At 38.3% G+C, this 24,480-nt stretch overlaps 1 protein-coding gene across 6 annotated transcripts in view; it reads left to right on the top strand.

The window, feature by feature from the left end:
• Positions 1–24,480, top strand: part of SYTL5 (synaptotagmin like 5) — an 83,964-nt gene that overhangs the window by 44,623 nt on the left and 14,861 nt on the right. For 4 of the 6 annotated variants that reach the window (XM_039552124.1, XM_010394545.4, XM_010394546.4 and 1 more), the window contains 11 exons: positions 1,148–1,260; positions 2,526–2,658; positions 4,492–4,617; positions 7,039–7,195; positions 8,508–8,637; positions 10,443–10,549; positions 14,380–14,472; positions 18,297–18,362; positions 19,314–19,492; positions 20,388–20,490; positions 22,638–22,799. In XM_039552124.1, coding sequence (XP_039408058.1) covers positions 7,175–7,195; positions 8,508–8,637; positions 10,443–10,549; positions 14,380–14,472; positions 18,297–18,362; positions 19,314–19,492; positions 20,388–20,490; positions 22,638–22,799 — 861 coding nt within the window. In that variant the 5' untranslated portion in view covers positions 1,148–1,260; positions 2,526–2,658; positions 4,492–4,617; positions 7,039–7,174. The remainder of the gene's footprint in view (positions 1–1,147; positions 1,261–2,525; positions 2,659–4,491; positions 4,618–7,038; positions 7,196–8,507; positions 8,638–10,442; positions 10,550–14,379; positions 14,473–18,296; positions 18,363–19,313; positions 19,493–20,387; positions 20,491–22,637; positions 22,800–24,480) is intronic. The other 2 variants (XM_010394547.4, XM_010394549.4) reach the window with 2 other exon arrangements.

Consider the following 24,480-nt stretch of genomic DNA (forward strand, 5'->3'; position numbering starts at 1 on the left):
TTTTTTAGTGAGTCATGCAAAGATGCATGCTTCATTAACAGGTTAGGATGAACTGATAATATTAAGGTCTTTTCACCAGTGTCAGGATGTTATTTTGTAATTTTTAGTATTTTCTCAAGTGAGACTCCTTTCAGGCATGACTCAGAAATAATTTAATAGGGAAGATATTGATCAGTGCTCTAAATCCATCTGTAGTAATTTTCATGCCCAAGAGACTGGATGATTTCTTTTCCAGTAGTGGTTTGAAAGTATGCTTTCTTACTGAACAGTAAGCAGGAACATGTCTGGAGCTAAATCAGTTTTTAATGTTTGGGGTTTATGAGTTAGTTTATTTGCTTTTTATTAGAGTATTCATGATTAGTAGCTTTTTGCCATCCATTGTGCATAGTGAGGCAACAGAAATGGTGATGCTGTGCCATAATGAAACTATTTCAGGAAAAGGTTAACAAACAGCATTAAAATATACCCAGCAAAAATCCAGCAATGCCAGTACAGGTTTTCTTAATTGCTAGCAAAGGTAAAAGAATTTGAAGCCATAAGAAGCAGCACTATCCAGAACAGCAGCAAAGACAGATTTTCATTGCTCTGGACCTCTGACACACAGCTATTTCATAGCAGCACTGCTATGTGGAGAAACTGCACATAGTGTCAGCATATAAAACTAGAAATTGGAAATATATATGGACTGGCAGCAATCTGTCCATAACCACGTAGGGTCCATGAACTGCTGACTCATCAAGGATTGATGGGGGATTTTCTCCCTTAATCCACTGTTGTTTTTTCTGTGTCTCTTGTCATTTTGGAGATATTGAAAACTGTGACACTGAGTAGTTCACAAAAGACTAGGATGACAGTATGTAATGTGTCTTTTACAGAAATCTTGTAAATGTGGTTGAAACACTTTTTTTGCCAAGTAAATTTCCATCTACTAAAAATTCCTTTCCATTCGCAGAGTAAGGTAATATTTTTCTGCTGTGTCCTATTATCCCGAGCTCTACAACCAATCACTTTATACTTTATTTTGAACTGTGCAAATGTTATCCAGAATTTGTGAGCATGGCAGTTGATTGATGAACTGCAGTAGCTCTGGTTTGCCAAGCTTGTTAATGGGTATGTGTCTCTGGCTTTTTAAACTTTCCTCATACAGAGAGCTACGGATAGTGACAGGAGAATGGTTCTTTGAAGAGAGAGCAAAGCGCTTCAAACAATCGAATCTTGGAACAGATGTTGTCAGACAGTCTATCCTACACAAATTCCCAGGTAGGGACCTCATGAGGAGGATTCTCTTGTGCTTAATATGTTCAAAACCTTGTTTCTTGAGTGTATGGCTTGTATTTTCTTCCTGACTGTGGAAATTGTAAGTATAATCAGAATTTTAATTCTTTATTTGTGCCTTACTATACAGTGATTTATGAATGATTTATATTCAGGAAAGGTAAGGCCTATATGAAAGAAGTATCTCTGTGGAGATAGGAGCTGCTGAAAAACTCACTGTCCAAACAGGTAGACAGTGTTATTTACCTGCAAAGCCCAGCAGTAGATACTCTGAAAGATAATTCTCAGCTCCTGCCAGGAGGTTTGGCTGTATGGAGAGATTTAAAGACAGTCGTTTTTTGCCTTTGGCTCTCTTATTTGTGATAGTGGTGTGTAAAAATCACTCAGATTTTCTTTTTCAACTCTCAAGAAGAAAGGTAAATGGGAGCTCCTGTGCTGCCTGCTGGAGCAGGGGCTACGTGGTATTCAGACCTTCCTTTTGCCCAGGTATCTCCAACAAGCTGCACCTGCACTTTTAGGTGCAGTAAATAGTCTGTCTGTTTTGGCCAAACACAGCACCGTGTGTGAGAGCTGCTCTGGTACCTTGCAGGGTACCACAGGACCACTGGTGTAAGAAACAGGAGGTTTTCCTGAAGGCTGATGGTCTGTACTCACTTAACTCCTTCACTCTGCACAGAAGCTGTTTGTTAGGTAGTCTATTTTGGGTGTAGCATTTATCCCTAGTTTTATCCCCTCGTTCTTAAGGAGAGGAAGTGGTTTACTGCCACTGGAAAAAATACGTGGTGCAAACCCAATCCTTGGAAAATACACACCTGCAATATCCCTGTGCTTCAGAAGCTGTAAAACTGGCAAATGTGTAAGTTCTTGATATCATGTCAGTGGTCAGATTGGGTATTTCATGATTTGTTACTTGATACATATATTGAAAAATACCTTTAAGCCATTTTTCCCATACCTTAGTCCTAGTTGAACAAATATTTTAATTGAAAACATTCTTTCATTCAAACAGAAGATACTGTACACCTCAAAATTAAATTGCAGGTCCTTTCATTATTAAATATTGTCACTGATATTTTTGGAAGCGTAGATCAAGACCAGAGCTGATAATGAGGAACATCTCAAGCTAAAGTTTTATTTTATTAAGAGGAGCCCCCAAGGCTTTTTCACTATCTGGTTTTGCAGGTTGTTGGACATGTGCTGTGGTTTTTGTGCAAAGTTCACTTTTTAATTTCTTTCCCCATCCACTGCAGACAGAGCTTCCAATGCAGACGAAGAAAGAACATTCAAAGATCAACCCCAAGAAAGTGAAGAAAAAAAGCCAGATGTACCAGTCTCCTCCACAAATGGGCACAAATCTGTCTTTAGTAGACCTAGAAAAATTGGGTAAATCCTTTGGTTTTGTTGTTGTTGGTTTTTGTTTTGGTTTCTGTGTTTTTTTGAAAACTGATTAATCTGAAAACAGCTGTATATGGTTGGATAGATTTTCTTTTGAGTTTTTCCAGTCTTCCACATGAGCCTCAAACTTCCTGGGGTAAGAAACAGCCTTCATTTAAAGGCATACTTACTATAATTAGACTGCTGTTTCCTAGGAAATACAGCAGTAATTATTCTTCATCTATGAAGGTAGCAGAAATAAGAGTCAATTTTACTCCTGGATTTTTCTTGTTTCTACTCAGAAGTAACAGTGTCCTTAAATGCAGGCTTGCTGAAGAAGCAAATGCAAAAAATAGTATTTGTAGGACCTGGTTTTTATGTATATTGGTCAGTTTGGCTCACAAGACAAGTTTTCCTTTAGCTTCCAGCTGTGCAAGTGCAGCCTAAGAGTGTGTGTGAGACAGTGAATAAACAGAGCTGCTGCTGGTCATTTTGCAGGGTTTAGCCCCAGTTTGGCTGTGCCCTTTGAGGTGCACTCACTCTCAGGGGACACAGACAGATTCACTGACTCTGTGGTTACACAAATGGTGTCTGGACCTAACTGGAGGTTTTGGATAAATGGGAAGAAAACCTGGATGGAAGTTCATATCATGGCTGGAGCCTCCATGGTAGTTGGAAAACTTTGTTTCTGTTGAAAGGAAGAACACATTTTTATTAGGGATCCTAAAGATAGGGCAGGTGGATGCCTTCCACGGGTTTTTTACTGCTGAGAAGAGATGAGTATGGAATTCCCTGCTCCAGCCACTCCAGAAATTAACACAAGTGTTTTATCTCTCTTTAATATAAGGGTAAGGAGCATCAGAATGCCTCTGGCCTCTCAAATTATGGTGAGGAAAGAACCACCTTAGGGAATCCTCTATAACAGACCTAGACTTTTTCTCTGAGTCATGCTAAGTGGTATAAGGCATGCCATAGTAGGAGTGCATTAAAGTTTCCTTTTCTAATTCTCCTTCCATTTAAATCCTTTAAGCAAACCAATTAGTCATATTCCCTTACAAGAAACAATTGGTTTTCTCATTGTCATTTATTTTAGTGGTGCTTTTTCCATTTGTGGACAGATGTGTTTCTGGTGGTGACATTCCCCATAACAAAAATTTAATCCTACAAAAACTGGGCTTGCTTTTCCTAGTGTGTATGGTGGCCTCTTTCAGAAATATTTCATTATTGTTCCTCTTCCTTGCTTGCTTCTTCCTGCCTCAGGTTCCACATCCGTGTATCTCGTAAGTGGATTAGTTTTAGCAAAGCTCTTTTGGGGCCAGCTGCTACTGACAGGGTAAAGGGATGACTTATCAGTCTACTGTGGTTTGTAAGGTCATGAGGAATACTATTAATTTTTGAAATTTCACTTCATTAATTTCTTTCCATTCGGCCATGTTTTGCAGGGTAAGTGGGTGATGCCATGTTTTTTAGAAATGGCATGTTTGGGGCATTTGATGCATATAATTCTAGAAATATCTATAAGAGAAAATACATATAGCATAATTTTCTAGGGGAAGATACACATACTTAGTCAAAAATACTTTGTTAACTATAAAGTCCTAAAAACATAGAGATGAATTTTCACAAAAGGCCCATCTGAATAGAAGGAATATTTAATGTTTTGGTGTCTTAAAATGCAGTTTGTAGTAAATATGATGTTTCTCCCCCCAGAAACCAGTTCCATAACCAGATTTGGTGCTCTCTTCACCCTTACATCCAGAGCTGTCCATAGGTTAGCCAGATGAAATTAATGGACTGTGCACATAGCAACTTTAAAAATCTTTTATTCCCTGTTTTCAACAGGAAGGTTATCAGGGCAGTTACCAAAGGAGAAATTACATATGGAAAAGATGAAGGTGAAAGGAACACAGGTTCAGAGGCTGAAATCTCAAGTGTGCGTGGTGGCAAGTCAGCACTGTGCTCTGAGAGGTGAGCAGGAATCTGGGACAGCTCCTGCTGGGACTGACCTGGGGGCGTGTGCCAGTGCCCTGGGCTGCTTTGTGTCTTGGGATGCTCAGCATAAATGCTGTCTGAGAATCAGAGTTTATGTTCATAAAACAAACAAAAAACACCCAATAAACCTAAAAATTATCTCCACTAATCTTATTTTACTCTCCTGGTGTTCAGCTGGTGACTGATGTCAGTATGTTGTTTCTTGTTTTCTGGCTTTTAATTGGTGAGTTGTGTTCTTGTTACAGAACTGAAGCTCTTTGTTTTTCTTTAGTAATGGCATGTTTATTGATTATAATTTATGTTTTCTTCTTCAAAGGTTGTTTGTTCTTCTCTTTTCATGATTATTGTCACAGTTATTTCTGGTAGGATTCCATTTATCGTTATTCTGGGCCTAAGAGATCTCTACTATTATAATGCCTCTGATGGCATTATAAAATGCCAACAGCAACATTCCTGTCATGTCCTACCTTCAAAATGAAGCCAAAGAGCAGCTCACTTTTTCCTTGTTCAGTTGGATAATCTACACTGGATAGAGACCCACATTCTTTGCTCAGGTGCACACACCCAGAAATTTTACAATTTGAATTGAAAAAATAATAATAATTTGCTGTAAGTTTCAATAGAAATTTCTATCCCTAAACTATTGTTTCTGGGAGACTTCAAAGAGATATGCAGGAAAAAAAGATAACAGGTAAAAGGAACATCGTAGAGTTTAGTACATCCTCAGATAAACCTTCTTGTTTAAGCAAGAACTTGCTTCTCTTTTTTACCTACAATTCAAATCCATTTGCTAGATGTTCCGCAAGATGTTTAAAGCTGATGGTGACAACCTTCTTGAAAGTTGATAGTCTGATTTTTTTTCACTGGATGCTGCAGAACTTACCAGCCAATTCAGCTTTCGAGCTAGTTTTCTTTTTTAATCCATACAAAGTTCTTTTTTTTTTTTTTGACTAAGCTTATTAGGCCTTCTGTATCTAACCAGATTCACAACTGACTTCTCTCAGACCAGAAGCAGATTTTTTGCTGGTTTTCTGCATTTGTTTTGCTTTTCACTGAATGAAGTAGAGATGAGTGAAGGATCTAAGAGACAACCTCAGTAATCTGGAGTCTGTGCTGCTTAATACTGAGGTTATGCAATATTGGTAGCTTTCTCTGAGAGTTTACCAGGATAAGGACAAAGGGAATCTTGTGAGAGGTCTATGTGGTTGTTTTTATGTGCCAAACTACAAGAAAGTTATCATGCAGTTAACCATAAATGAAGCAAAATCATTTTATTTGGGTGCTGGATTTCAGCGCCTGATAAACTCTCTGTACAGACTTAGAAGGAGTGAAGCAGTCTGTAAAGACAGATTTTATGTTTGATTGCCTTGCTTCACTTTACATAAATCATCAATTTTTAGCTGTTTCCCAGAACACAGAATGTTTTAAATTAGGGGTATTGAGTCATTATGGCTTCTCCTCTACTTGTCATCTCATTCTCTCCTGGTGAAACTGCTGTCCCGTGCCAAAGTGCAGAGTAATGTTGTCAAAATTGGTAGTATTTCACCTACTGGCAGGGAAACCAAGAGAGAATTTTTATTCTTTTTAAACATTTCTGTTTAAGAGAAGATGTAATGATGAGCTGGGAACAGGGACACATTTTAAAATAATTTTCTTTGCTTAAAAAGGTTAAAAAAGAGCAACAGATTACCCTTTCTAACCCTCAGTGTTCACATGGGTTTACCAGTATTTTCTAACAAAATGTCCCATGGAAAAACTTGTGATTATTGTGATGTTAGACAGCAGCTGGGGTCTGGTGCACTGGTCACAGATGATTTTTTGTCACTTTTGCTGACGTGAAATCTCCAAGAAGACCTGTCCACATTGGTTGAAAGAATCAATCATTTTGGGTCAAGTGACATTATTGCAACATAAACAGGACAGTGAACAAGTTGGTGTTTTTCTGGAGATGCTGTAGACAGACACACAAGGATTTTAGAATTTCTGGAGATAGCGCTGGCATTAAATTGGCTGTAGAAGTGTCCAGAACTGTCATGGTACTGTAGTTTCCCTTTACACCAATGGAGCAGCCTGATAGGAAGGGTTGCACGAGTTGTCCCACCTCCTGCTGGAAGTGACGGCAGTGTGAATCAAACAGGGACAATGCAGCTTCTGCAGCCTGGATAAGAGCTGCCCATTTGGGCCATTTGCAGTTCTGGTAGAAGTGCTGACAATATTTGTATGACTTGTATGTGTGATTCATCTTTTTTTTTAATTTCCAGGTGATCCCACAGTCCATCAGGGCACAGTTATTCTCGTAACCTGTTAGCACAGCACATTTCTTGCTGCAGTTTGCAAAATGAGCTGCCTTGGCTTGCTCAGAGCAATAACCCTTCCCTCCTCCTCTCTCCACCGCAGAGGGAGCACGCTTTCCCTGACCAGCAGCGGTGCAGGGGCTGCTGCAGGACATCCAAGAGGAGCCCTGGGCCCTGCGAGCCGAGGCAGCGCTTCCAAGCCTTCCCTGCCGCGCTCTCCGGCGCTCAGCGCACGCAGCATGACCGCAGATTACAGCGGGGTAAGGGCAGGACTGGCTCCAGGGACAGCTGGCACCAAAAGAGGTGGCTGGGCTGGCATCTGCCCTGTTAGATGGATCTGCAGCACAGCAAGGACAAGCCTGACAGAGAAAATCGGATTTCTTCCTCAGTTCTGCTGGGGCCTGCGGAGATCTCTGCTGGAGCAGAGTTTGTCATGCTCTTATCAGTGATGTGGTTTTTGGTTTGGCAGGCGTTTCTCTTTTGTCTAAAAATTGCTGTTGATGTCCAGCATTAGATAATGAGTTACAGATTCTGAACTGGGAGGCACAAGGGATGGGAATGAGCATTTCTTGGCACTTTAGAGCCTTGAGTAAGTGCTGTGAAATAAGTATGTGGCTTTCAAGCATGCACAACCCAGCATTCTCCCACTGACTTCTAAGGGAAACTTTGCAAGTCCAGCACTTGCAGAAAATCAGGCCAAACTGATTTTAGTTTCTTCTGGGCTTGGATGCTGGGCTCTGCACAAATTATGCCATAGCACAAAATGTGTGATAAACACATTGTCAGAATAATTCCTCTCACATGCTGTTAGGCTTCTTGGGATGTATGTACCATTAATGTTTGGAAAAAAGGTAGATATGTGTTTAGATCAGAGCCCTATTGAAGGCATCAATTTTCTTTCTAACTTCCAGATACTTGGTCTAATATGTTGTCTTTCCTAATAAAAAATAAGTTAGTGTATATGAAGGGCAGTTTTGGGAGCTGTAAATAAATGAATAGTTGTTTTATTTATATTCTTGTTGGCACAGAGACTGACTTGTTTTCAAGTGCATTAGATTTGTTTGAAAAATCCATTTAATTTAAATGGAGTTATTAGCTTTTCTTTTTCAGGCAGGCAAAAGGTCATAATGATATCAAGCATATTGGCTTTATTTAAGGGATTATACTGGCATAATTTAATTATTTCAAGTGCTTTTGTTTTTGCCCTGGCTGAAATCATGATGCTAGTACAAAACCAATAGGTTTTGTCTTTTCTTTCTTTTTTTTTTTTTTGTGATTTCTGAGCTGAGTGGACTTCTAATAGATTTGAGTGTTTCTCTTCCCTGATACTTTGCTGTGATTCTTCAGCTGCAAACTCAGAATCTAAGCAAGAATTGCATCTTTGTGCAATTTTTATGCACAATTAGTGCTAAGCAAAGCAGATTGGACTAGAATCTAAATATATTCAACATAGACTAGATGTTCAAGGAGCTTTGGAGTTCTGGAATCTAATAGAAATAATGATTTTGTAAATTAACAGTGAATAAAATTGGGCTTTGTATTTATGGCATGTGCATTTTTCTTATTGGGCAGGACACTGGCTTGGAAAATGGCATGATTATTCCAGCAAGTGAAAGTGTACCTGAAGATTTAGTAAAGAAGCACTGCAGGAAAGCATCTGGAACACCTTCCATTGCAGTTTCTAGGGTGTCTTTGTCATCAGGCAAGTATTAAATCTTTTCCTTCTTTCTGCCAGCCTTTACTATCAGAGGATTATTCCTAGTCTTGTGACTTTTCTCCTTCTGTTTTTAAAACACATTGAAAGACCAGATGCAAGTTTCATAAATTTGTTCATATTCATTCTGAAAATGCTTTCCTTTCACTAACCAAATTCATACCACTTCACGAGTTCCACATGAAAAAATGGTAATTCTAACCCCAGAAGCATTGGTACAATGTTAGTGTTTGGTAAATCACACGTTCTTAGAACTGTTACAAGATTTCATTCACAACTGCATGTTGTTCAATCATCCTCTGTGTGCTCCCCTCTATGAAATGCTACCTGTGTATCATAATACTCTGCTGCTCCCATTACATTTCACACCCACTTTGCCCAGAAGCAAATTTGGGAAACAATGAGTGGTCAGAGAACAAGTCCCTTACAGATTTCTTGTCTTTTCATTTTTATATGTGATTCACTGAACCAGTCAATCCATCTGTAATTTACCTCGTTTCATTGGAGGCTGGTAGGTAAAAAGGGCTCACACAGGAAGGTGCTGTCACAGCCACTTTGCAGTAGTGGATGGAGATCCTTTTTTCCTCTGAAATAGGAGGCAGGAGCATCCTGCACTCTTCTGCTTCTCCCAGGCACTCAGTCAGCTTCCTGCAGGGTTAATGGAGTGGGTTTGGGTTTACAGGCTTCTCTCTGAAGCACAGCAGGACACACTTTATTGTAGCTGGATTTAGCCCAAAGCAGAAACCAAGCAGTGTATCCCACAGAGCTAACCCAAAGAGGGAATGTTTTTTACCTCAGACATTTCAGTCTTGAAAGCATCAGAGTTTCCTTGAGAATATTGTTCAGTGCAAGTCCAGGCAGAGGTGTTACAGATGGCTATTTATTTAGGAAGTAAAAATTCTCCTATTCCTGTTACCTTACAAAAGAAAGGCTTTCCTGGTAGATAAGAACTGGCCTCATGCTACCAAAGCATACGGATGCTGAGCAAACCTATAGGCTACTTGGGAATGGGCCTCAGACTCTGCATTTTCTCCCAGGCAGATCTCAAAGGGCATTAAGCTCAGAAGAGTGACCTTTCCTGTCCCATCAGCTGTAGACCAGGTAGAAGATGAACAGTTAAAAACCTTTCAGATTGCTATCTGCAGTATCTAAAAGTACTCTTTCCCCCCTCTATTGAAACAGTCACACAAAAGATTTATACAGGGAGGACTAAAATCCCTTGCAGAAAGATTTTCCATGTCTTATGCTATAGAGTGGATGAGAGACCTGTAGGACTGAGAGAAACTCTGGAGCTCTTGAGACTTATTTGTTTCCTCCTAAATTCTGCACAAGGAACACTGTTAAGGACAGAAGTACTTTCTACGTGCATCTGTATCCCCAGCTGCTTAATTCTGATGCAGATGCTGGGGAGAGTTTGGTGGTGGTGGTAGATATGATGATCACTGTGAACACTTGGACAGAGAGTTTTACAACATTCCAAGCTGACAGGCATTCCAGGGAAAGTCAAAATCTTGATCTATGGTATCATCCACAGAAGACAATCACAGCAGATAAATAAAGAGTATAGGGGTAAAATTATTGCCCAGAAGGCTGAACAGCATCAGAACACATATTTCTCCGTTTATCATAATGATGTTCAGTTGCCATAATTTCTGACAGATAACTAAAGTGTTGTTTTGATTTTTTTTTTTTGTTAAAAAACCATTGGGGTTGTGATAATACTTGTATGGAAGATGAAATGGAATATTTCTGTGGAAACTATAGAAAACATTTAAATTGCTTTTGTTTTCCAGACCGTAGCCGATCTGAGATAGATTTGAGTGAATCTTTCTCTGAAGGAAATGAAGATACCCTGAGCATAAGAAGCAAATCTGTACCTAGTGCCTTAGATCAGGAATTGGTGAGTTGTAAATATGTAAATGTTCATCTGGTGGAAATTCTGTTTGTTTGGACCAATGAAATCAGGACTGTATGTGTATCTATATAAAATATGGGTAAGGCAGAAGATTCTTTAAGGGATATTTAATGAGTTTTAAAACAACATCATCTTCTGAGTATGTTTGTCTTAGAGTCATTTCAATGAATAGTCATGGTACCAGTTTGTTGTGAATTTGCTGGGTGCTTGAGTTCACAGATGAAAGAAACCTAGCCTGAAAATAAATTTCAGGCACTAAATTACACATGCTCCAAAATTCTGCTAGTTCATATTTTCATAAGTTTTAATTTCAATGCTGAGAAATTCCATACTTTAAAGGCTTTAACCTTTGTCTTGTTTGGTTTTTACCATTATCTGTATTTTTAGAAAAGCAAGACCCAGCTTTCTGTTCTGGCAATGTTGCTTGCCTCTTCTTCCTCTTGATTCTTCCATACATGTCCATGCCTTGTTGTGTATATTCTATGGACCGCTTTCCCTGAAGTGATTCACAACTTTCCTCTCCTCTTACGCACATATCCAAGACAGGCAATTTGCAGATGTGCATCAATGTTATAAAAGAGCATCCAACATTATTAAATATGCATGAGGGGATAAAAAGTTATTTAAATAGTTCTTTATCTAATTAGAGTTTGTACTAAAGTTTCCAAATGTGTGCTTGCAGCTTTTGAATTTTGCCTGTTGTCAGAGTCCTTCCCTTCCATCTGCTCTTCCCAGAAGAGCATTGGCCAGGGCAGATGTCTCCCCTTCTTGTAGTGTAGAAATTTGAGTCTTGGTGGAAAAAAATATGTTGGAATTTCCATCTTTTCTGGTATTAGTAGCAGTCAGATAATGTGCCTGCAGCATTGCTTTGGGTTAATCTTTGACTAATTAACAAAAGGCATTCCTGTGTGTCAGATGTTGGTGGAAGAAAAACTGTTGGTGGAAAATATTGCAGAAGAAAAGCACAAAATAAAAAATGCAGATTTTATATTTCTTTGTATCTGTTCTCTGCTCTAATTGACAGTTACAACTTATATATTTCTCTGAGGCAGCTGCCAGAGATGACAAATCCAGGAAGGTTTTTTGTTCTTTCATTTTTGTTTTCTTAATCAGAGTTTTTATTTTATATTTCTTTCTTGCTGACTCTGAATGAAATTTCAGATTGCATCTCTGCAACTCTGTAGCTTCTTTGCTAGCACAGGAAACCTCTCTTGTGGCATAACCTTGATTGAGCTGCTCTGGAGTGTGTGACAGTGCTAATTCCCCTTTAAAATTCATTCATAACAGGAGTCACAGATCTCTGATTCTACCCATATCCTCGCTTTTCCTGGCTTATGAAATGAATTGATTGCACTCATCAGCTTTTGTGTTACCATATTTATCTAGGGTAGTTTGTCTCACAGGAGTCCTTCAGAGTCTTGTCCCGTGTTCATTATGGATGCAGTAGTTTGAGATAAAAGCTGTATTCCTGCTGGAATTTACTTTATTTGATGCTTGCATGTAAGAGACAAAAAGAAAGGTATCTAATGAAGGTAACAACAGCTCCTGCAGCCTGAGAAAAGCTGGAGTTTTACCTCTGTTTCTTCCAGCTGAGATCCTCCAGGCTCTTACTCCTGGGTGATGGGAGCTGCCAGCAGTGGGAGATGCCACACATCAATAGGATATGCAGATTGCTGGAATTTATCAGCTGAAAGGATGGGAAAAGGCTTTTAGCTACTTTGCTCCCACCTTTATCAGGGAAACCCTTTACACATGCAGAGAAATCAGGTGGAAAGTTGAATGGATATTTTGCTTCCCTAATTTAGTATTGCTTTTGATAGTGAAAAGGGACAAGCCCCAAAACCCACATGCTGTGGTACAGATTCATCAAGGAACATGGGGAACCAGCTAAATCCAGTGTTGTGCTCAAGTGTGAGCACCTTATGTAGAGATTTGTGTTGAATTCCTGACCAAGTAGTGTTCATTACCTGCTCAGCTGCTTTTTAAGGAGAAATTGGATGATTGGCATTTTATAGACCACACTGGAGACCATGAGATTAATAACCTACTAGCTCTAACTCTAATAAGCTAATAACACCAACCAATTATGTAGCTGCAGTTCTGTAACACCTCCTGAGAAATATAATCATCATGGTGCAAAATAAATTAAGAGCAGAAGTTAAATGTTAACCTTTTTTTTAAGTTTTAGATACCTGCTTGCAGACAAAAATTGGTATTCAGCAGTTGTTAGGACTCTGTGAAGCACTGTTAGCATTTGAGTGTCTAGACCTGAAACACCCCAATCTGAAGATGTTGCCTTACTTTTTTCCCCCCCTGTATTTAATTATTTAGCAGTAAAAATGTAGCATTGTTTATTTCCATGTTCACTGGTATGCAAACAACCGTGTAAAGGAAAGCATGTATTACTAGAATTGCTTCTTCCTGTTCCATGGCAAGTGAGAAAACTGTGTATTCTTGTTCCAAGTTTAAAACCAGACTACATCACCTGACATCTGAACTCAATAAGGGGAGTAGAAATGATGAGTGGAGGTCTTTTTTGGTTTTATTTCAGGTTTTTGGGAGGTTTTACTTTTGAATGATTCAGCTGCCTGTCTCCCTGAAATAGTTTGCTCTGTTGTGCCTAGGTCTCCAAGGATATTTCCTTTTATTTAGTATAAAATATCTATTAGTTCTTCTTTGTTTTTTGGTTTGGTGGGGTGGTAACAGTGCCTTCGATAGATTAGAACCATAAGAGACCAGCAGAGAAAGCTCATGGTTAGAAGATGAAGCTAAGTGTTTTCTTCAGTATGTGAATTTTGGTGATAGCTTGTTCTGAATTCTCTTTACTCAATATTAAATATGCAGTTACAGTTGAAAAGCAGTAATAAAAAATCACTTTTAGGTGGTTTCATATCAGTTCAGTCACTGAGCAAAGGAGAAGAGATGTAACAGCCAGTTTTATGTAAACTAAGGCAAATATGCTGCAGATTTCTTTATGTAAACTGTGAATTGAACGCTCCAGCAGCATTTTTTCCCCACTCTGTTTTTGCTGATTAGCACAGAAGTCTTTGAGACTTTTGAATCTGAATACAGTGTTTCTCTGCTTAGTTTCAAAACAGTGAGAGCAACTAAGCAATAGAGAATGAGGTAGTTCCAAGGGTGAGGTTTTTGTAGCTGCAAAGCAGATATAAGGAAGCTGAACATTTGACTCTCATTAAAACTAAAAGCAAAGTCTTTCAAAATATCCCTGCTATATGGCTTAGGGAAATACTGAGATTTCCACGCTGTACCTAATGTGACAATAATTGTCTGCTGGTGTTTTTTCATGTTATTTTAAGTAAAAGTTAAGAGTCCCATTAGGACCATCAATCAGATCTAAAGATTCAGTTTAGGTTTTACTTTATTGCTGTGTTTAAACAATGAATTTTTTACTGTATATAGGTTAAAGATGCTAAACTTCAGTCTTGCTTATTAAAACTCAAGCACATATATGAAGTTGCGCAATTACTGATTTTCCACCTTTTTATTATTAGTACAATCAGAAATTTAATTTTTTTTAATGCTTATAAACTGGCTTGTTAAGACATGAAGTGTATATGTGAAGATTTTCAGTTCTTAAACAATTGATCCTGAAACCACAGCTGTCTCTTCCCCTTATGCTCTGTGTCTGTGTAAAGATGTGGAAAATGGAAATCAGAATTCCTCTACAGAATAGAATTTGAATGCATCCAGCACCATCTTCCTAAAGTGGAACATTCATGAAACAAAATTAAGTGGCAGAGGCTGACCAAATACATAGCAGAACACGACAACTAAAATACCTGTTTGTCATTTAGGGCTATCTGGATGAAACAGAAGAAGATATTGATGACATAGTGGCCTCTCGTTATCCAAGAAAACATGAACATATGACAAGTGGATTATCAACAGTAAGATCTTGAGTAGAAAACATGCACTGTCCTTCCACAAAAGACTGTATTTCCTCCAGAAAGGAATTTAACTTCATATCACTTATCACATTCATCTTCCATCCTACGCTTGAGAAACATCTTTTAACATTCAGAAAGATTTTCTATTACATTATTAATGCTGTTCAAAGCTAAAATGCTGTTCTCTGCAGGGCATGGAAAGAAAACTATTTTGCATATTCATTAGCAGGTTTCCTCATATGCTTGGGTTATTACCAAGCTCACACGTGGAGAAGGCAAACCAGAGGTGTTTGCAGTGTGTGACTGCTCAGCTTTGCAGAGGAGCACTTGATCTTAACTAAACTGAAACAAAGAGAACAAGGCTGTGGGGGAGACTTTCCTCCTCAAACTGCTTTATGATTTTTTAGGTTCTGGGGACACAAACATTTGTCTGTGTGTTTGCATACATCCCACTTCCATGGAATCATTGTCCATCGCCCAACTCAGCTTCTCTCATTCTTCATGGCATGATTGCTAACCCACCCACATCTGGAAAGTATTTTCCTTTAGTGCAGGACAGATGTACTTGGGAATTTGGGTTGGCAACAACAAAGGGATAGCTGCACCTGATGGTAGCAACCAAATTGGTGTAAGAAGCCTTCTGCTGTTCATTGTGCAGTCTGCTATTCACTGGGAAACAAAATAGATGATAAAAGCAGCCTTAACTTGTCTAGGTTATTACTATCTGCTGTGTACCTCCTTTTTGGGATCTGTGGGCAACTGATAATATCTTCAGAGAGTCCTCTCTGGCCACTCCTCTTTACAACTTGTGTCTAATAGCTCTGGACTGCACAAAGCTGCAACAAACTCTATGTAGAGTGGGTTAGTGCCAAAGAGGATGAAGGATGATGAGTCTGAATACTAAAAAGGGAGAGAAAATTTGGTCCATGAAAATAACCAAGGAATTGTCCTTTCTAGACTGTACCCCCATTAGTCCTCATGCAAGCAAGGCCATGGGAATCCCCAATGAAGCTCTTTATCCCAAAGAAAAGGAGTTGGCTGAATCAAACTTGGCTTACAAGGGGAGGAGAAAGGGCTGAGAATATTAAGACCACAGAGCATTTTGATGTCTTAGATCTGGCCATGTCAGATGATTTTTCCCTCCGATTTTTGTAGTTCACAGAAACAGACACAGAGAGTGCAGCTCTTCTCACCAAATCACACTTGAGCACCTGCAGCCTGTTGACACTGGACTAATTACATCCACTTAGCCAAGGCTGACAACGACTCACAGCCTCCAATGCTTGCTGGTCCCAGGGATTTTATGCACAGAATAATTTTCATTTCCTCTGAATATTGATAGGAGGGCTGCAGGGGTTTAAGTGCTTTCTCTGTTAGGCCACTATTTAAGGAACTGCATTTAGAGATCCTTCCCTCTGTGCTTAAGGCAGCATTCTGTCCATGTGTTGAGTTCTGTCCTTTGCTGTAGATTTCCCTCTGACCTTTCTCTTAAGCAAAGTGCAGCTTTTCCAGTGCTCACATCTCACATCTCAATGCTCCTGTTTCTCCTTATTCACCATGACATGATTTTTAATGTCACTGCACGCAATGTTAATGGCAAAGTTGTGAATGGCCAGCTGCTTCTCCCTGCAAGAGCAGGTCAATTTTAAAGGTTCATTTCTTTATTCCCCTTAAGTGTGTTGCTAACATTTCCCCATCATATTTTTACCTTCACTTTGATTGTTTTAAGCCTTTGAGCCTTCTTGCACAGTATGTTTTTTTATCATGTGCTATCTTGTCAAACGACTGCTAGCTATTAAGTCACATTGAAATAATATTATTAATGAACAGTAGACTCTAACTATGTTTTTCTCTTTATTTTTTTTTTTGAATCTGAGAATTTAAAATAAGTATGGCTAGTCTTACAATGAATATTTGAGGAAAAGAAAGAAACATCACAAAGAGTAAAAGATACTCGAAATCTACCTGCAACATGAGTGAGCAAAAACAGAAGTGGAAATAGGGATTGAAGAGAAACTGTATCTCAGTGTTACTGTTTTATTTTGTTTTCCCAATGCTAATGCATGAATTGTGAATTTAGTTTTCCCTTCATCCTTCATCCTCCACATATTTATGTGGTGCTGTCAAGACCCACCACATCAGTGAAACTAAAATGTTCCAGTGCTCTACTGCAGCGATAAGATATGATGCAAAACAAACATAATTCTTTGTGAGGTATCAAAATGAGACTCTGCATCCTTCATATGTTTTTTGCTACTTATAAAACAGGAATATGAGTATGTTTCTTTGGGATTTTACATTTAGTGTATGCAATGTCCAGTGTAAATGCTACAGAACAGAGTCTGGGGGTGGGGGCAAAAAGTGAAGTATATCAAATTCTACTAAATTAGTATGATTTTCTTTGTGGTTTGTAAGAAATTCAGAAATTGTATTTGCATAAATTTAAGGGTCAGGGGCCATCTATTTGTTTAGGACCTTCTGTAAAGGGTTTTTTTCCCTCTGCCATTTATCCCTCACAATAACTGAGGATTATTTCCTCAATCTTACATAAAGATTGAGGAAAAAAAGTATTTGGATTAGAGGAAGAAGTGTTTGGAGTAGAAAACCACTCATCTACCTCCTTGTATTGGTATAACCTTGGTGTTTTTTTCTGAAGTGGGCATACAAATTGTTACAGGGATAATTGAGGCATTTTTTGGCACACACTGGACTGGTTAAGTTCCCTAACAATATCCAAGGGTATTTTCACATATTTGAGAGGTGGAAATGTATAAATGGTAAAGGCTGAAATTTAGCTCAAGGCATGTTAGGAACTGGAGGAAATACAACACATTGGTTGGTGTGTGTTGATAATTCTCCAGTAATTTTAATCAGTCAGTTAGAGAAATTTCAGACAATTATAAAAAGGATTAAAAGGACAAGCATTTTTCTTTCTTTTTTTTTTTTTTTCTTAATTAAGGATAAAGAAAGCCAGCAGAAATACTGCTTTTTTTTTTCTGTTTATTTTTCCTACATGTGGTATAAAATTAAGTTTATGGATAATAATTGCTTATATAAAAAACACTTTTTCCTGTCTGTTGTTGTTTACCACTTTGACATAGAACTGTTTATCCCTTGAGCCTTCTGTGCTGCAGGGCCCTTGGGAAGGGTGCTTGGAGAGTTGGGTTTTGTCACAAACCAATTCTTTCTGTGTGGTCCTCTCCCTGGACTGTGCTCTTCCCTGCAGCTGGCAAGGAAGGAGATGGATCAAGATACAGATGGTGAGATCCTGCTCTAGCAAGCAGAGGAGGGAAAATGTGTCCCCAAAAATCAACTACTGCATTTTTTTTCCCAGAGAGTGGCATATTTCAACATTTTAGTGCAATTGTCATCTATTCTTGTTAACTCGACAGAGAAACTGCCATTTCTTACAAAGGCACTGATGCTGCAAATAGAGGAATATTTAGCTTTTGACTGGCTTCAGGGAGGATTGAGATGGACATGGACATGTAAATGAGAACAAATCCAAATGTATTCCAATATTAATCCAAACCTGTTGAGCTGCTGTTCTAAAATATAACTTGGTTTTTTTTGATACAGAGGTTATCTCATTTCTATTTAATTACCTTGAACCACTCATCCTTCAGTATTTGAAGTGTATGGAAAACACAGCATTTCTCTGATTTGGTGATACCTTTTTCTTACTTTCTTTCTCACTATGGCTTTGCAATACAAACTTCCTTTACCTTTCTATATAGATAAAGATTTCTCACTGCACTTATTCTTTCTTATTGCAGCAATCTAATGCTCTTTTCTCTTGATCTTTTGCACTGCCTTACTTAAAGAACTCCCCAGAAGGCTCTGACAGAAAATGGACATATTTAAATGTGCCTGAAACAGATGGTGATACTGTGAGTTCTCCTGAATTCTCTGCTCTAGTTTACTTTCAAGGTTTCTCTCTCCTTTCTCCCTTTTTGTTGACAGCTGTACCTGTGTGTCTTGCAAGATTCCTATGTGTCAGAATTCAGGTGGTGATACATGTTTTTGAGCAACCTTGTTCAAGGACTCAGAAGGAAATATGCACTAGATTTCTAAATGTTTTTTGTTCTGGCAGTGCACATATTTCTCTAGTTTTCTTTAAAAAATATTCAGTTCTTTCCTAATTGTAAACTTTTGGAAGAGGGAATCCTCATAGCAGTACTGTGCATTTTATGAGTGTGAAGGAAAAGGGATTGAGAGGTGATATATTATGTTGTAGTGGAAAAAATTGTTGTATTATTGCTAAAATTTTTGGACTTTACAAAATTTGCAGAAATGGGGTGGGGGTTGCATTTTGCTCCTTCTTTTAGAATTGTTAATGAGAGACAGGTGTCACTTTAAATAAATATGGTTTTATACTATCTCCATTAGGGGAAGCATCCTTGTAAGTTTTCCTAAGGGCTCTGTCAGCAGTTGTCTTATGAGACTCAGTAAAAATTAGGTGACCAGCTGAGCCAGAGAAGTGATTATTTTTTTGGGTTTTTTTTCCTGCTTGGAACTTACATGAGCTTACAATTTATGTAGCCTGTCTGCTCCTCAGTTCATACATTAATTAAAAGGTAATTTAGATTTAGTCATGTTTATAAATAGGTTTGAGTCTTGCATGGAAAAATCATGTCTAGACATTTAAACTACTATTAACTACAGTTCTTATTCTCTTTATATCAAATCATGGCAATTCTATTCTATGATATATCTGTTTCCATAGCAAGTCCTAACAAGTAGGACAATATTGCAAGACTGTAGCTTTATGAAAAAAAAAGCAGATTTTGGAAAAGAGTAATGTGTTTCAGCCTCTGAGCCCTTTTTCTGTTCCTCTCCAGACAAGCATTAACAGCATGATGAGTGTATATAGTGAAACTGGTGACTATGGCAACGTGAAGGTCAGTGGTGAAATCCTCCTCAGTATCAACTACATCTACAAAACAGGTGCCCTCAACATCCTGGTGAAGAGCTGCAGAAACCTGGCCATTGCAGATGAGAGGAAGCAAAGGACCGATCCGTAAGCACAGAGAAGAATTTCCTGCAGCTCTGCTAGGGGTGTCCCCTCCCCACATCCCACCCTGACTGCAACCAGGGGTTGGGATATGAGCCTGGGAATTCACAGGATCAGTTGCTACAAGCAGCATTTTGGTGATGGTTGGGTTTGGGTTCCCTGTGGGAAGAGCATTTTCTGTGTGCTTCTTCGGGCAACATGTGCCTGTTCTGGGAAAACAATAAGATTATTTAAATTACCAACCTGTTTGATAGTAAAAGGGCAAAAAAAAAATGAAGGAATAGGCAGGCAGCATCATGGGTTTTTTTACTTCTATAATCAAAACTGAAGTATATGAGAGGAGTGATATCTTGGAGGCAGGGATTGATGGAGATGACTTTGCTTCCAAGTATCCACAGACTCACTTTGCAAGTACCATGTTTTCTGAGTTTCTCATCATAGTTTTCAGTATAACATGTATACTCCCTCATCAGAAAGTACCAATTAGTGTCTCTAATCGTGATTAATCTATGGTACATAAATTATGCAGTTTTTCATTCTCTTGTATTTTTAGTGTATATTTTATCATACGTAACCAGTCGGTAATCATATATAGCAAAAGGGAAATTGTTAGGAAAGCTTGTTGCCTTTCTGAGGATAAGTAAATTAATTTACTTATATATACTTAATATACTTAAAAAGCTCTGCCTTTTGTTACTCTGATCTTATCTGACTAACACCACTATGTTTGTAGGTAAAGGCCATACCTCTCCATGTTCTGTATATTCTCTGTTACATGTTTACACTCTTCATACTGCAAAAATTAATTTCCTTGTATGTGTTGCTGATGCAGCAATGTCAGGTCTTTGCTCAAATTGGTCATTGTCTATTCCTTGCTAATAATTTTCTCTTTGCCCTGCAGATATGTCAAGGCCTACCTTCTGCCTGATAAGTCCCGCCAAAGTAAGCGCAAGACCAAAATTAAAAGTAACAGCACCAACCCGGAATTTAATGAGACACTGAAGGTGAGAACAGTCTCTCTCTCAAGCTGTGATGAATGTTTCACTTGTGCTCACAGGTATTTTCTATGTGTGTTCCAATACAGGGAGTAGAACTTGGAAGAGATGCCTCAAAAGGGAAGGTGTTTAAGCAAAAGCATCTAGTAAACCTATGAGTTGCAATTTCTGGCTTTCAGCATTAAGGAAGTGGTTTTATTTGGTTCTGCCCTTTACAGTTAAAAATTCTATTAGTTGCCATAGAGCTCTTTTAAAACTGTTGATGTTCCCATCTAGCCTGAGCTTAGAGTTGTTAAAAGCACCTTAAAGATTTTATATGCCTGATGCTGAAGTAAAGCTAGATTAAAACCTCCCGTCAAACTAATTTTGAGGAGAAAGTAATATTTTGCAGTAAGATCTGAATTCTTCTGGAAGGTTTAACTTATTTCTAAAGCAGAAATAACTTTGATAAGAAAATGCCAACAACTGCTTCTGTATTTGTCTCCTTGAAAAGCTGTGGTTAATTTCATTTTCTGTTGCAATGGACTTGATGCACTTGAGGACACAGTGCCCTTTATCCACCCCCTTGCCCTTTACCCATCCCCAGTAGAGAGACTGAACTCTTCTGAGCTCCTCACAAGCTGCTTATTCACTTCCCTGACTCTGTGGTGCAGGTGGGAATGGTGGAGTTGCTGCCCCTTCATGGCCTCTCTGGCATCTTGACCTCAAGGCTCCTGGTGATTCCCTTTCCTACCAATTGAAGGCAGTTATCCAGCAGGCTGCCAAGAGGCCAGAAACTCTCTAGTTAATCCTGATTTTTTTGTTTGGTTGGATTTTTTTTAAAATTTCAGTTAGGTTTTGAGTAAGTTTCCTATAATGGAGGCAAATAGATGTTCCCCGGCCAGTGCATTTGGCTTAGCCTGGCTACAAAACCATTTTGCAGGCACACACACTCAGTCTGGCCAGACTGCTTGCCAAGGGAGAGTCTTTTTATAGCCTCATTTTTAAATGGTATAGAGTAAAATTAAGTCTTTCCTGGAACTGGAAAAAAATAAGGTGTTAGACTTTATTTATCAAGTAAAATAGGACTAAACATGTTTACTGGGTGAGGATAGGACCTAGAAGTTTCTCAAAACCACAAATTGTAACAAAAGGGGCTTACTTGAAATGTGGGTAGGTAAGGAAGAGTTGTTCACCACAACTGAAAACCCTCTTTAAAAAGAAAAATAATTAAATCTAATTAAATCTGTCTTTTATCTTTCCTCTTTGACTTTTACCCCATTGTCGCAGAATATGAGGTTTCTCACAGTGGAGCAGTTGGCATCTAGGATTAAGCATTATAGATATATCTGTACATAATTAGCAAACTGACTTGACTGTTTCAGCTTTTGGAGAGTATTTGTCCATGTACAGATATTGTTCCTGATGCAAAAATAAGACATCTGGGTCTCTTCAGCTACCACTAGAAGGGTGAATGTCAGGGAAATAATGGGCTTTTTGCTAAATGTAGAGTGTGCAGAGCCGGAATTCCAGATGTTTATAATTTTATGTGTATTTGCTAGACTACAATGCTAGTTTTTTTAATAGCTTTGATACATTAATAGCTGTAGATGAGTTTTTCAATAGCTTTCAAACCCAACAATGGTTTCTGATTCACTCAGTGCATGCCTTACAAATGCTGTTGTACGTGTTTAAAGAACAAATTTTCGCAGGCTACAAAGACAACATTGGAAATGAGAAGATGCTTTCTGGAAAGCAGTGTTCAGCAGACTTCCTTTAGGGATGAAAGAATCAGTGGGATTCTTCTTTTCATCAACCTAGATGTTGATCTGCTTCTTTTACATAAACTTGTAGGGAATTAACAGAATCATATTTTTAAGCATCATCATTTACTTTATAGCCAAAAATACCCAGTAAATAATACCAAAAAAAAGCCACAATACTGGTAATAACATAAATTATCACTGGATGCATACAGCACAGGAAGATTTCACATTAAAATTATGAGCTTTCTGGCTAGATCAATCTTTTTTGCAAGGAAAACAAATCTCTCTTTCATGCTTCATTTGTTAGCTGCTGCGGGCTTGGTGAAACTGAGCTAGAGCTGTAAAAGGCTCAGTGGAAAATATTATTTCTGCTTATTCTGAGAGTTTCTTTTTCTCCCTTTCTGTTGGTAGTATGTCATCAGTCACTCACAGCTGGAAACCAGGACCCTTCAGCTTTCTGTCTGGCACTATGACAGGTTTGGACGCAACAGCTTCCTTGGGGAAGTGGAAATTCCATTTGATTCCTGGAACTTTGAAAATCAGGGCGATCAGTGGTTTGTGCTCCAGCCCAAGGTAAGGGTTTCCAGGACTGCTGAAAGGGCTGTCAAGCAAATTTAGCAAGACTTAGTTATTTTTTTCCTTTGGAACTTATTTATAAAGCAGGACTTTATAAGTGTCTAATATGACAATAAAAAATAATATTTACTTGTTCTTAATTCAGTAAAAGCTTACTGGTTTTGAATTCTTCATGAAAATTTCACATGTGATTGGGTACTTAAAAACAGTAGCAAAAAAAATGTTTTTAAATAAACCATAAGTTCATCCCGTAATAAACTCCAATAGAAAAATTACCTAGTAAATATACATTAATTCTTTTAAATAGCACATAAATCAAAGAACTTTCCTACCATTCCGCCTACCCAATCCTTAACAGGTTATTAAAGAAACCAGCTTTTTTTTTTTTTCAGTTCAAAGTGGTTTACACCTTTCAGACGTGACAAAGTGACTTCTTAATCTCTCATTCACCTTAACTAGAAAGGCACAAGATAGGGCTTCTAAAACAGCAAATTAATTGGTCTGTGAAATTGGTCTGTACAGGGTGTGCCCTGTATCTAGTGAAGGATAGGGTGACTTCTGTGCCCAGGGCACCCCTGCTTTGGCAAAGGTGTTTATTTTTGGAAGAGATTCAAAGAGCTGTTGTAAACTAGAGGATTAAAGGTTTCTGCCTTGTTTGCTCCCGCAGCAGCCATAATCCCCAGGAATTCCAGGGGTTTAGACTGCCATTTAAGAAAGTGTATTTTTCTAGTTGCAAGAAAATATGAGGTGTGCAGCAAACACTGTCAAGATTAACTAGATGACTTGGTTTTTCTATGTTCATTACATTTAAGGAAATTGTATTATATTTGGGGTTTCAGGAGAGTGTGTTTGATTTTTGCCTTTCTAACAGGTGGGAGATGGATCTGATTGCTGTGTAATTAATTCATAGGTAATTTCTTTTAATCCTAACGGGAAAATAACCAAAAAACTCATGAAGCTCTTCTGCTCAGGAAAATAAGTAATGAGGCACTAAGCACTTCAGTCAGTCCAGCTGGAAGGTGTTATCTGATTATTTCCAAACCCATTAAAAGGATTTTTAAATTACTTCTTTTATGTCAAAGAAAGCAAGCACAGAATTGGTCTTGTCTGCCTCCTAAATTGTTACAAAGAATGTTTCTAAACTTAAAACACTGCTAAGGTTTTTGATCAGCAAGGATAATATTGAAGAAAAAATCAATTATTGTTGTTTCAATTAACAAAAAAACCTCACTGGTTAATACCCACACAAAAATACATGCTATTTTCCTATGTGGACTGCCTGATAGAGACAGGAATGGAGGAATGGCAATCAAACATTTTCTGGGTTTCATTACAGTGGTTGGTTTGTTTTATCATGAATCATTTAGCTGCTTTAGTGAAAAGATTGGAGACTCAAAGACGTGTTTTTTCTATGAGCATTGAGAGATCTGTTTTCAACAGGAGTGTGGCTAAGTCAGAAAAAGTAGAGAAAATAGTTCTGTGGCTGAAGAGGGGACAGAGTATAGAGTCATGTTACATGTGGGTTTGGGGGAGAGGCTGACAAATCTTTTCTGACATTAGAACTTTACACCATTGCTTATCCACTAGTAGAACTAAATAAAAAATAACTTTTGATGCCTTTATGGGAAACTTGATCCTAAACTTGCTTAGTTTAGACCACAATGAGCTGCCTGACTGG

This window comes from Corvus cornix, chromosome 1, assembly GCF_000738735.6.
Source record: "Corvus cornix cornix isolate S_Up_H32 chromosome 1, ASM73873v5, whole genome shotgun sequence".
In the NCBI taxonomy this organism is placed as follows: Eukaryota; Metazoa; Chordata; class Aves; order Passeriformes; family Corvidae; genus Corvus; species Corvus cornix.